This window comes from Pseudopodoces humilis, chromosome 10 (assembly GCF_049639895.1).
Source record: "Pseudopodoces humilis isolate 2021_Gansu_Grassland_sample_001 chromosome 10, ASM4963989v1, whole genome shotgun sequence".
NCBI classification, from domain to species: domain Eukaryota; kingdom Metazoa; phylum Chordata; class Aves; order Passeriformes; family Paridae; genus Pseudopodoces; species Pseudopodoces humilis.
In genome coordinates this window covers 23528764-23541397 of record NC_142209.1, presented here as the reverse complement: position 1 = coordinate 23541397, position 12634 = coordinate 23528764, and the positions used below count along the sequence as shown (strand labels likewise).

The following is a 12634-nucleotide window of genomic DNA, read 5'->3' as shown; positions in this document are numbered from 1 at the left end:
CTGCCATCACTGTGATGATAATTGCAACAGCAGCTTTTGGGACTTCACAGTTTGATGTGTGATATTCCATCCCAATAAGGATTCCTGCAGAGGCAGAGGACAGCTCACTAGTGTCCTCCAGTGTACCAACTCTCATAATTTTATCAGCTTAAGAAAATAAAATAATACTAAGAAAAAAGAGGGACTCCCCCTGGCCACACACACTTTCTAATTATCAGAGCTTTGACTGCTGATTGATTTTTGGACCCCTGTTAAAGAATGGAAGGAGATGCTGTGTTGGCTGCAGACCCACAGGCAGTTTCCTGGCCTGTCCAGGGCCATCTCTTGCTGCTCATGGGCTTCCTCTCCATCTTCCATTTCTAAAGGGGTTTTACACTGCATTTATGATGAAGCAGGCAAGCACCAGCAATATAAACAACACTGCTGTTGCAAGAAAAATTATTGGTTTATTAAGACAAAAATTACAGAATATTTTGCAGTTTGGGCACGATTTCAGAGCTCAAACTGGAATCAGTGCTTTCATCAAAACAGAGACCCACTGAGTGTGAGAAGTGAGACAGAGGTCTGTAACAGGCTGCCCCCTCTGCAGGAGAGGAAGGCTGACCTCTAGGCACTGAGGAAGGTGCTGATGACGGAGCAGGGCTGGAAATGGTCATGGATTTGGCCAGGGCACGAGTGTGAAGGCAGGATTTGGTAAGAAGGAGGCTGGTGGGCCCTGCAGATGTTGCCAGACCAGCCCCTATGGCAGTGCAAGGGGACGGACAGTGTGGCCACGCCTGGCTGCTCTCAGATCAGTGCCCTGGAGCAGATGGCAGTGGGTCTGTGCAGTGTCATCCCAGCCACCTGGGCTTAGCCTGAAAAGGGCTTTCAGCTGGTGGACAAAGCACAGAAATCAGGAATCCTCATCCCCAAATCCTGCCCTACACTTCTGCCCCAGAGAAACATTGTCCGGTCATTGCTTGGTCCCTCCCTCTGGTGAAGGCAGGATGTTTTCCAGCATCAGCGGATTTTCTTTAAATACAGGTGAATCCCATTCTTGGAGCGAAGGATGATCCGAGTTATTTTGAGGGGAGGCGTGGCAGGATCGGGCAAGAGCTCGAAGCGCAGCAGGGTCAGAGCCAGCGCCACCTTCAACTCGTTCATGGCAAACTGCTGCCCGATGCAGTTCCTGTGGAGAAACCGAGCAGCTCAGCCAACTCCATCGCAGTGCAAACCCGCACAGCCCTCCCAGCCCTCCCACACCAGCACACCTCCTCCCCCTGGGCAGCTCAGGGGGCCCCGGGCAGTGCTTTGGGCAGTGAAACCAGGGGCTGAGCAGGGGGAATTGAGAGGAACACGGGCAGCTCGTGATGTGATGAGCACGGAGAAGGAGAGAGATGGGGAAGCCAAAGGCCAGCAGGGATGAAGTGGAGGGTCTCCAAGCAGGGAAAGGTGTTTGCCTTGCAGGAGTCAGCACAGGGCAAAGGAAAGGATTGGGAGGAGGGGGGAAGGGGGGAATCAAAGGGCAGGGGGTGGGTGGGGTCTCTGCATCATGGAGAGGAGAGCAGTGAGCTCAGAATGCTGCAGGCTCCCTACAGGATGCTGACAGGATGTTCCACTGCTTTGGGAGCCACTTCCCTGTCCCCAGAAGGGGCTTGGCAATGTTGCCTTCCCATTTTGCCTGCTGGTATCAGAACCCCTCTGTTGTACAAACACTTATATCCTCATTTAACTGTTTAACTATGTAATTCTGCAGGGCCAGGACAGGAGATGGTGGTCTCTGCTGACTACTCCTCCAGCGTTCAATTCCCTTTACCTCATTCCAGCAGAAAAAGGCAGAAAGGCATGGGAGTGCCTGCCAGAGACATTTTCTGGGGAAAAACGGAAGGGGTCAAACACCTGGAAATTAAGAAAATGCAGCAAGAAAAAGTGATTATTTAAAGAAGACAGTACTGACTGGTATCTTGAGAAATGTGACACCCTTTAATTTATAAAAGAACCCCATAATAGAGAGAGAATTCTTCTCTCCTGCTAACAGGTGAAGGGTACATGGGAAGAGGCACATCACAAAGGGAAAAAATTATTAGGAGATCAAAAGAAAACTCACCAAAGGATCTTTCCATACTGCAGGGTTTCTGTGAATGAGGTAAATGCTTATTGCAGTGATGCTGCCTGGAAAACAATTGAGGAGGAGCAAAGGGCTCAGTGACAAAGAAACCAGCCAACATCTGCACAGCCCTGCCTGAACATCTGTGCCAGCGAGGATGCAGCTGGTGCCTGAGAGCAGAGTTTTGTGCAGCAGGAGTGGGATTTACAGACCTTCTGGCAAAGTGCGTCCATCGGGGAAGGTGATGGGTTTGCTGAGCTGCCGGGACACGCCAGGCACCGGCGGGTAAAGGCGCAGGCTCTCCTTGATGCACATGGTGCTGTAAGTCATCTTGCCCAGGTCCTCCCTGTTGGGACAGGCAGGTTGAGCCCCACGCTCCCCCCACTGCCTGGGCTGGGGGGTCCCTTCACCCACAGCCATCCAGCCCCTCAGCAGACCCCCCTGCAGCAGAACAGAGGGACCCACAATGCCCAGCCACAGGCTGCTGGGGGCTGGGGATGCACCTCTGAACAACCACTCAACAAGCTCAAGTGCAAAGTGACAGCAAAAAGTGAAAAGCACATCTATGATATCCTGTGGTGAGAAAATAGGAGAGAGCAGAGAGAAGTGCTGGTGGCCCAGGACTTGGGATGGCATCCAGAATTTCCCTTCCAGGGTGGCAGACTTAGCTGAAGAATCTGCTCCATCCTGTGAAGCCCCTGTGCATGCAGCAACCTTTCGCACCCCCAGCTTTTGAAGACATCACTCACTTAGAAATGGTAGCAATAGGAAGAGTTACCAGCATAGGAAATGGTGCAACCTTACCACTGGATTGTCTCCCGGTCCCCCAGGATGCCCTGGATCTCCTCCCTGCACCGCTGCTGGTGCTCAGGGTGTATTGCCAGGCAGTAGAAGAGCCAGGAGATGCCACTGGCTGTTGTGTCATGGCCCTCAAACATGAATGTGTCCACCTCAGCACGCAGATCCTCATCAGATAGTGCAGCTCCATTCTCATCCTGACGGTCCAGAGACACTCTCAGTGCCCGTATATATGAAATTTATGTATATTACAGTAACACATGCACAGACATATATACATATGAATACATAAATATGCCAGTAGGGCCCATTATATTCTCTCAGCTGTTGCAAAAGGGCTGTGATAGTGCTGTGGGGTACACATAATCAAAATCAATGTCTGTTAACTCTGAATTCAGGGCCCCTTTCCCTTCACTTTTAAATCTCTTTATCACCCCATACTAAACCACCAGAACTACAAAGTCCTTCTGCATGCTGTATACCCAAAAAGACACTGCCAACATTTCAACAATGGAAAATTGGATCGCCTTGGTCTCTCTTCAATTGGGTGGGACTGGGCTAATTTTTATTTTTTATTTTTTTTTAATGGCTTGTGCAGTCCTGAGGGTCTCTGGTGGTTTGTGGCACCCCTGCAAAGACTGACTGGCTTTTGCACTCTGTGTCCTGCCACATACACTCTTCATCACTCACTTTGGCACACAACAGAATGTCCAAGAAGTCCAAATGTCTCTTCTTCTGGATCTTTTCAAATTCCCGTTCATCTTTAAGGGATTCCTTTCGTTCGTGGATCACCTTGTCTGGGGAGAAAGGGTTAAAGGTTCAGCAGGGTCAGGAGATGCCAAGCTTCGAAACTGTCCTTCCTTTGAATGCAAACCTCACCGAGGAGGTGAGCACTGCTCAGCCCATGATGCATTTGACCTGTGCTTCTGCATGCCAGGTACTTTGGCTTTTTCAGCAGTATGGCAACAAATGCCATGGATATTGTCATCCTTTCCTGCAAACTTCTTTGCCCAGTTTGTTTCTCAGCCTACTTTACACATCCCTCATGCATTAAAATCACGCCTGGCTTGGAATGAAAAATCATTCCTTGCACTGGTGCTGCCTGCAGTGCCCATCCCTTGTCTCACCAGTCTCTGGCCATTTTACAGGAGCATTTCCAGAGGGCAATTCCTCCATTAGTCCAGTTTAATGACCCAGGAGCTGTGAGACTCCTTTGCTTCATGCCTAGATCAGACCACTGCTGCAAGCTGACGCCCCGCTTGGATCTCAGCTCTGAGCCTCTGGGCAGGATCACTGCACAGGCAAGGAGAAAACCTGACTGCCTCTGCCCAAAGTTTTGGGAGAAGATGCCAGCAGGGAATACCTGTGTGGTCATGAGCAATCCTGCAGGCCTTCCTGAACTGAAATCCATGGGGGCTGAGCCAGTAAATGATGTCATTGTGGTAGGGGAAGATGCGGAGGCGCTGGTGCACCATGTGGCAGAGGTCATAGACAGCCTGGATGTAGTTGTTTTTCCTGGAGAGAAGGGAATAGGAAGCTTGTAAATTTGTGAGCACAGTGACAACCAATTTGACCACTTCCCTTCTGAGCTGCAAACTTCCTGCCAGGGTTTGGGGCAGCCAGCACTGACCTGTTGGTCTGGCAGTTGCTGTGACAACTGAAGGCACATTTCATGATGCTATCGAGAGTCATCAAGCTGACGTGCTCAAAGAGCTCCACTGGCTTCCCATCTGCTGTCAGCTTTTCCCACTTATCCTAGGGCACAAAGGAGACAGAAAAGAGAAGACAAGGGTCAGATCTGCATGATCTGCAGTCACCCCCTGGTTAAATGAGTGCTCAGATAGAGATACATCCCAGAGAAATGGAAAAAAACAAGGGGATCTATTAGTTGCCAGCAGAATCCCAGAGACCAGAAGCCAAGAGTGGGATGGTTAACATGAGATTTGCCTCAGGCAGCTGTTCTTGGATCCTGGTGGTGGTGAGCCCTGCCTACTACACCCTATCCTGAGGCAAGGGCACCCTGGAGAAGCCCAGGACAGGTGCATTTCTGGGTGATGGGGAGTTACCAAGGTCTCTATTCAGATGTTTTTCTGTACAGAAGCAACATATGCTGGCATTTGGCTTCACTGGGTGTGTTCTTGAGCACATTTGAGCTTGGTGCCCAAGATGCAAACTTTGGAGCAAGGTTTATTCTCTGTCACATGAGCTCTGTGCCAGCATGTTTTGCCAGCAAGCAATACAGGAGCTCTTGCTCAACCTTTTGTATAAGGGATCATTAGAGAAACTAGAAATCCTGCCTCTCTTCCCCAGCAGACATGAAGAGATGATGAATCCTCTGTCCCCTCGTGGCTGCAAAGAACAAGTGGACTTAAAAGCTGAAAAGGGAGGGGAGGGAGGAGCACGGTCACATCCGAGCTCCACAGCACCAAACCAGGTTTATGGGGACAGATGCATGTCTGTAGCACATGCAACGATTGCCACCTGGTGGCACGGGCTCACACACTTGGCGTTGTGCACAAGGAATTTCAAACTCCCAGGCACTTCTGAGCCTTGCAAAAGCTCTCCTGGCTCTCCAGCTCCCGGCTCCTGGCTGCTCCCCGGGCCATCAGGAATCCAGCCAGGATCTATTTGAAGCTGCTGGGGAGGTTGGAGTGAGGGAGGTGAAGGAGAAGGAATAGATCCAGCATCCAGAATCCTCCAGTTCACATGCACAAAGCCTGGTGCCCTTCTGTAATTTCTACTGGTTTCCATCCTGCCAGCACCAGTGGATTGAAGAGCAATGCATTTTCACTGTTTATGAGGCATGGCAGGGATTGCAGTCCAGTCATGTTGACAGCAAATAATACCCTTCAACCTTAGGTCACAGTATAGCTCTGCTCCAACCTTTATTTTTGATGGATTTATTATGAACATTTATTTACCTCAATTCTTTAACTTATAAGAAATTGCCATTGGAACTGAGATCATGCACAGTTTGGGGATGGCAGGAACATTAATCCTGAAATCTCAGGATCCCAAGGCAGTACCAGGGGCACTGTCATTGCAGGGAAGCTCAACCTGCTCGTCCCTTCCAGGGGATGCCCATCCCTTCCAGCTCAAGGGCAGGGATTTGGGATGACTCAGAAAGATTGACCACCAGGACACAGCGTGTCCTTACAAGTACCAGATAATGAAAACCCTGCTCCAGCATTTACCTCCTAACCAGACAGGATGGGGAAAAGAAAACAGGGCAAAGAGAGGAGCACCATGAGTCCTACCAGCATCACGTTTGTAGACTCTGCCATCAGGCCCACGTACGGCTTCAAGACGTCGTAATGAAACCCCGGAGTCAGGAGTTTTCGGTGTTGGTGCCATTTGGGCCCATACAAGATCAGCAAACCTTTCCCTGGGGAAACACAGGTGAGGCATGTTTTATTGGACACAAGCAGGCTGCTCTCAGCTGCCTGCAGACACAGCCTCAGCCTGCTCAGAGCGTGATTAAATCTGCTATCTGAGCTGCTGGGAAAGGGTATTTCCAAATGCTGCCATGAGTCCCAGGGTTCCCAGAGCAGAGCAAAGCCCTGCTCATCAAAATGGCACAATGGTGTCTCTGAAAAGAAACACCAATACTACTGGAAAAGAGAAGCTCAGAACAGACCAGATATATTTTTCACCAGTCCTCTGATGAATTTAAGCTTTTCCCATCACCAGTCTTTGCTATCTATGGAAATGTAAGTATTTGTACATATTTGTATGTGTTTGAACTTTCTTTCCTTGAAAATAAATAGAACTACTTAGCACCTTTTTCAGTAAACGTAATAATTTCAGGAAGCTTTTAGCTGTAACTCCATCAAGGAACAGGTACAATGCTGTTTATTTATAGTGTGGTTTTGACTAACTTCAGAATCATTCCTTGCAGGCAAAGCCCTGGGAATACATACCAATCCATGGGACAAGGTGTTTATAGCTGACATTATCCTTGGGATCTGCAAAAAAAAAAACAAAGAAAGAGAAAATGAAATGGTAAATGTTTCAATAGCATGAATCCAGGTTTGCAGCTGAAAGCTTCCTCTGGGCTCTTGCATTTGGTTGGGTATGAAGCAAAATCAGTGACATCTCTGCCACTCACAGTATTTCAGAAATACTCCCAGTATTTCAACACAAAACAACTTTGTCTCTGACAGCTGCAATAAACATATATAAAAGCAGATGCTCACACTGGAAAAAACAGGAATATTGGTAGTCCAAAGTCTGTGCAGTGTGATAAATGATTAACCCTCTCAGACACCCCTGTTCAGTACCCTTTCCCCTCAATGCACAAAAGATACTTCTCTGCAGTAGGAGCCAGAACTCTGAACCTAGAAAAAAGCTCCCAGGTGTCTTCTCCTTGCTGGGATCAGGCACCAAGGAGTTAAATTTTCAAGGAGCACTTGAGGAAGTCTAATTTTCCAGCAATGGATTTGGAGTCAGGTCAGCCCTGCAGCCCTGTGCCTTAACTACCCAGGGCACAACATGAAGGAGGGATATATCTCCATGCCTTTAGATGATTTCTGCAAGAAAACCTCTCTGTGAAACCCTGCCTTGCTGAAAAATTGCTGCTCCCCATCTGAAGCCATAATCTCTCACCTCCTCTGCCCAACAGAACCTTGGCATATTCGGGGTCAGTGATAGCCAGAAATGCTGAGAAACTGCCAAACCACACAGGGTGAGCATGTGGGTACTTCTGTGTCCAGATCTCTGCCTTGTCCAGCACCTCTTCCTCCTTGAGAAACTAGGTGAGGAGAAGAAAAAAAATAAAGAATACACAGATTTGGAGGAAAAAAAAATTCTCCCAATACACTGTCTTAAAAGTTCAGTGTCTTTCTGAGCACAAAACCAGGTAAGGACAAACAAGGTGTTTTTCCTCTGTGTTTGCAGAGCATAGGAAGTAAAGATGTTTGCTACTTTTAAAGCTCCTATAATTCTTCTTTATCACTTATCTTAAGCTAGAGAACATCCTTAGGCACTGTGGTGGTGCCTACCAGCTCATATGTGTTATCTGCTCTTTTTTTTTTCATGGCCAGCCCATAGAGGACTCAGATTTGCCCCAGACAGCATCTGCATTTTGTGGCATGCAACCACATTCTCACTTGCACTTGGCTGAGCAATTAGCACCCTGCAGCTGGGGGAAAATACAGCAGCCAACAGCATCACTGCTGCGTCTGCCCCAGTGCAGCTATGGGAAACCACAGCCTCCTCCAGACATTTAGGTGGAGAAGGCCAATGTCCAGGAAAAATTCAACAGAATCAGTCCAAAGTCACCAATTTGTACAGAGAAGGGAAAGCTGGTTAATAACATTACATTAAGAATTCATTGATTTTTGGGAATTGAATTTTACAGGCAATGTAAAATTTCTAGGAGCTGGTGCTCCTAGAAAGATTTATCTCCTGTCCTTGGAAGCTGCAATCTGAGGAGCAGCGTGAGCACCAGCATTCATATCAGCAGCAGTGGCAGGTTGACTCTGAAGTAATCACCACTTTATTGCTTTTACAGCCTGTGTTGTTACGTACAGGCAATAGACAAAGAACAAGTGCAAAGATCCACAATCACAGGCAGGGGGATAAAACCACAGAGACAAAACAATGTAAGATTCTTTTTTCGTTGAGGAGTAACTACTCTGGGCCAATATGCAGGGGGAAGGATTTTGATAAGCTAGGTCTGACATAGCTACTGCTGCTTTGACTTGAAACTTGAAGGTTAATTAAATCAGCATTCTGGTGCAGCAATCAGCCTCAAATTCACCCTATTGACTGTATTAAGTGAATATTTGCTCAGTTTTTTTAGTTCTGAGTTAGCTCAGCTTTTAGTCTGGCTGGTATTTCTCAACCCAGGACATGGCTCCTACTCAAATAATCACCCACATCAAATAATCAGCCACGTGTGGCTTGTCTTGGAGAGGATACTCGTGAGTCATGGGGTGTCTGCCAGGGGCATGTCCAGGTTCAGCTCCAAGACTGAGCACCCCCTTCCTCACAAACTGGGGGGTCCCTGCAGCACATCCCATGTGTCTCCCACATTCAGCAGAATTATGAACTACAACCTATTATAATACAAGCTATTACTTATTACAGAAAGCCCAAGTTTGCTCACTCAAGTTCAAGATTTTGAACTTAATAAATTGAACCACCAATTTCTCTGGCTTCGGGGATCAAGTTTTGGGGCAAAAGGAGGAAGCCCACCTCAGCACCCACTTCTTCAGCAAATGCCAGCAGAAGCAGGGCATGGCACATTGCCTTTAGCTAAGTGACACCTGAATATGTGAAACTCCCTTTGATACAGCTGCCTGTGCTTCTCCTGTCGTGGATCACAAAAAAACCACAATGGAACTAATGGAAGATCCTGGGCAAGTCTCGCTGGAAGAAGTCCTAATCCTAGAAGCCTTTACATCCAACCTTTGGATTTGCTTTGGAGCTCTACCCTTGGCTTGTGCTATCAAGAACCACCCCTGTGCTGGCAGAGGGTGGTTTTATTTGAGAGGAGAGGTTACCCTCAAGGTAAGTAACCTGCTGCACCGAGCAGTCCTGGAGCAGAGGGTGTAAAGTTCTGTGAGCTGCAGAGGCTTGCAGAGAAAGCTCTCATGCCTTGATCAGGGCTCCAGCTACATGTCTCTGCATGAAAGACCATAACTTGTACTTCTTCTTCCCTTGGGGGCTTGAAAAGAAAAGTACAAACCCCACTTGGATCTAAGAAAGAAAGGTAATTGCCTGATCTCGTACTGAAATGCAAGTTTTTAAATTGATCCAACACTAAAAGCATCTGGGAAGAAGCTTAAGGGCACTTTTAATGACTACACACGGATAGCAAACGAAAGAGAAAACACATGAGCTGAAATCTGAGCATGAGGGTGTGCTGTGAGCAGCTAGAGCTGGGCTGGTTCCTCCCCACACAGGACAGAAGTAGAAAAAGGGCTGCCGAGGGACTGACACCCTCCCTGGGCCAGCAGAGCAGTGACCCTGCTCTCCTCTGCCTTCCACCAACCCCGGCCATGGGCACTCAGTTTGGTCAGCTCAGGGCTGGCACTCTGGGTTTTAACTAAGTCGTGCTGCTGCAGTGAGACTGAACAGCTCCACACAACCTCTTCCTGATATTTTAATGTCATTTCTACTGAGTGCTTTGGAAAAGCAGAGACTAATAATACACAGAGAATGCTTTAAAATAAAAGTGGTGTATTCTCAGGAGATCTACCCAGAGCATGACAAACGCGTTTGAGATTCTAAATTGGCTTGGATCAAAACTGGGAAACAATCAGTTAAATCAGAAGAGGAAATGGCAGTGCTCTCCCTGAACACAGCTTACAGGTCCTCCTCGAGGTGTGTGCAAAATCTGTGCTCACTGTGTGCCCAGAGAATTGCCGGTTTCTTTGCTGACTCGATGGGAATTCAGTAGCATTAATCAGCAAATTTTAAATCTTAAAAAAAGGAATTCTCAAACATTGTCTGAGGTAAAAGTTGAGGCACGAACAACCTAGGCATGATAACAGCAAGTGATTAAAAGTGGTTAACAGCACAAATGGTTAAATTTCCTTCCAGGACAAATAGTCACAATTAACAAACAGAAGAACATACTTTATATAATTGCAGTTTTAAAGTCTAACTGGCAGTGTAACAAAGCCCTGAACTGGCCCATCTTCATGCTTACATTGCCAAAAGACTGCTTGTCCCATCCAGCACAGCAAAACTGGCACTGCCACAGCACAGAGACAGTGAGGTCTCCTCCTGGCTTCCCAGACACTTTTCAGGGTGCCAGATATTTAATGTACCACAGAAGTGGCCACGGCAGGACATCAGCACAGCCCAGCAGAGGGAAAGGTGATTTTAAGCAGCCTTTAGGAAGTATGTAAAAGCCGTGCTCATCAAGCAAGCTCAGTTACAGCTCGTGAGGCTGCTGATGACTTGCGAAAATCTTTTTGCCAAGGCAGCGATGGTGATCTGTGTGGGCAAGTGCATACCTCGGAGAATAGTCATCACTGCCACCAACGACCAGAACCAGGCTCGCCTGTGTACGTGGGTTTAGTTACTCACGACCTTAATGCAACTGTAAGAAGAACCACGGCCCCTGCGCTGGATGCAATGAGCTGGATGCAACGCCTGTGATGTGTTTGGTGGCTGAAACGTGGCTCAGAATGATCAGCTGTCTGATTCACCTGGCCGTGAGGCCGATGTAAGCTGGCAGAGGAGAGAAAGTGCCTCTGGACGCCAGGATCAGCGAGCATCTGCCCAGCATCTCCCCAGCTCAGCGCCGCAGGGAGAGCTGCAGCAGCGCTGCCCTGGCTGTCAGAGCAGCAGAGAGGTGACAGCGGAGCCTGCCCAGGACAGAGCAGCGCGGCTCTGCTGCCTCCAGCACCGATGCCGGCTCACAGCCCGGGATGACCTTGCCGATGCCACACTGTGTTAGCGCTTTCCTCCCTGGCGAGCCAGCCACCACCCTTTTCCACCGCGCAGTCTGCAGCAGCCTGCGGGAGCTCTGCGTGAGCCGTGCTCTCGCTAACCATCACAGACAAGGAAAGCGCATTGGTCTGGCTGGGAAAAGGGATACCCACCTCTCACCCACCCAGCAATCCGCCCGGACCACGGGGACAAGTCCCACCAGCTTCATTCCCACACGCCCCTCGGGAAAGCTGCTCCCCGCACTCCCCCCCGCTCCCGGCAGCGCAGACCCGGCTCTCCCGCACCTCGAGGACGTGGCCGAAGAGCCAGTGGGTCGGGTGCCCGGGGAAATCGGCCAGCGCCCGGAGCAGCTCCCGCCGCCGGTGGAACAGCTGGATGGCTTTCAGCAGCACGCAGGTCAGGCAGAACACGGCGGCCAGGTGCAGCACCCTGGAGACGTCCACGCCCAGCCACAGGAGCTTCATCGTCCCCGTGAGAGCCGCCGGCGGCTGCCTCCGGTGTCCCCCAGCGCCCCGGCGGCACCGGCCGCGACAGCCAATGCGGGGCGGAGAGGCAGGTCCAGAGTCCGAGCGGCTGCCAAATCACGGCAGCGCTTGTTGGGAGGGAAGGGAAAGGAAGGGGAAGGGGAGCATCCCGCGGGAGCGCCGCACCGGCTGGGAGCTGCTGCCCGCCCCGAGTCCCCGCCGCCGGCGCCGGCTGGCTCCGCGCCGGGACCTCAGGCTGAAGAGAGAGCGAAAGGCCGTGCCCTGGGATTCCTCCTCCCGAGGTCTTCATCACATATTCCTGCCTCACGAGGTTTCACCCTCATTTCCACTCATCCCCATCCCGCATCCCGGCTGACAGCTCCCGCTCTCCTTCCCTGTCTCCCTCCGGGCACTGTGAGCCGCATCCCAGCGCCGACCGGGACAGCATCTCCCGGCACTGACCGCGGGGAACCCCGCACCGCGCCGGGCTGGCGATGCCGTGCGTCAGCCGAGGGCCGGCTACCGTGGCAACTTTGGCACGGCTTTGGCACGGTTTGGTGGCAGGTAGAGGGCAGGGGGCTGCTGGACAACACCTCTTCCTTGCCTCCGGCTATCTCTGCGAGCAGCGGCCCCCCCCGGGCCCGGCGGGCGAGGGGACGGTGCGCCGCCGCGGCGGGCGGCACGAACCGGGCCGTGCCCCGCCTCGCCTCACCGCCCCCTTCCCCGTCCGTCCCACCCGCCGGGGGCGGGACTCGAACCCGCGGCCGTGCCCGCTCTCGGCGGGCCGCGCGGGGCGGTCCCGCGGCGGGCAGTGGGAGCGCGGCCTGCTGGCAGGCGGGCGCGGGGCGGGCCGGGCGGCCATGGCGCGGGCGGGGCGGGC

General features: G+C 50.8%; 1 protein-coding gene across 2 annotated transcripts; it reads right to left on the bottom strand.

The window, feature by feature from the left end:
- Window positions 1–426: 426 nt before the first annotated feature.
- Window positions 427–12384, bottom strand: LOC102099137 (cytochrome P450 4B1-like). 2 transcript variants are annotated; one of them, XM_005521130.3, is made up of 12 exons: window positions 11575–12383; window positions 7490–7634; window positions 6805–6849; window positions 6142–6269; window positions 4515–4639; window positions 4248–4399; window positions 3575–3681; window positions 2891–3081; window positions 2299–2432; window positions 2087–2151; window positions 1796–1878; window positions 427–1168 (listed from the first exon to the last, which is right to left on the bottom strand). In XM_005521130.3, the coding sequence occupies exons 1-12, from the start codon at window positions 11752–11754 to the stop codon at window positions 1000–1002; spliced, it is 1524 nt and encodes a 507-aa protein (XP_005521187.1). In that variant the 5' UTR covers window positions 11755–12383; the 3' UTR covers window positions 427–999. The 2 variants fall into 2 exon arrangements, with proteins under 2 accessions (XP_005521187.1, XP_087916681.1); XM_088060555.1 differs by having other exon boundaries at window positions 1031–1168; window positions 1796–1850; window positions 11575–12384.
- Between the last annotated feature and the right edge of the window lie 250 nt (window positions 12385–12634).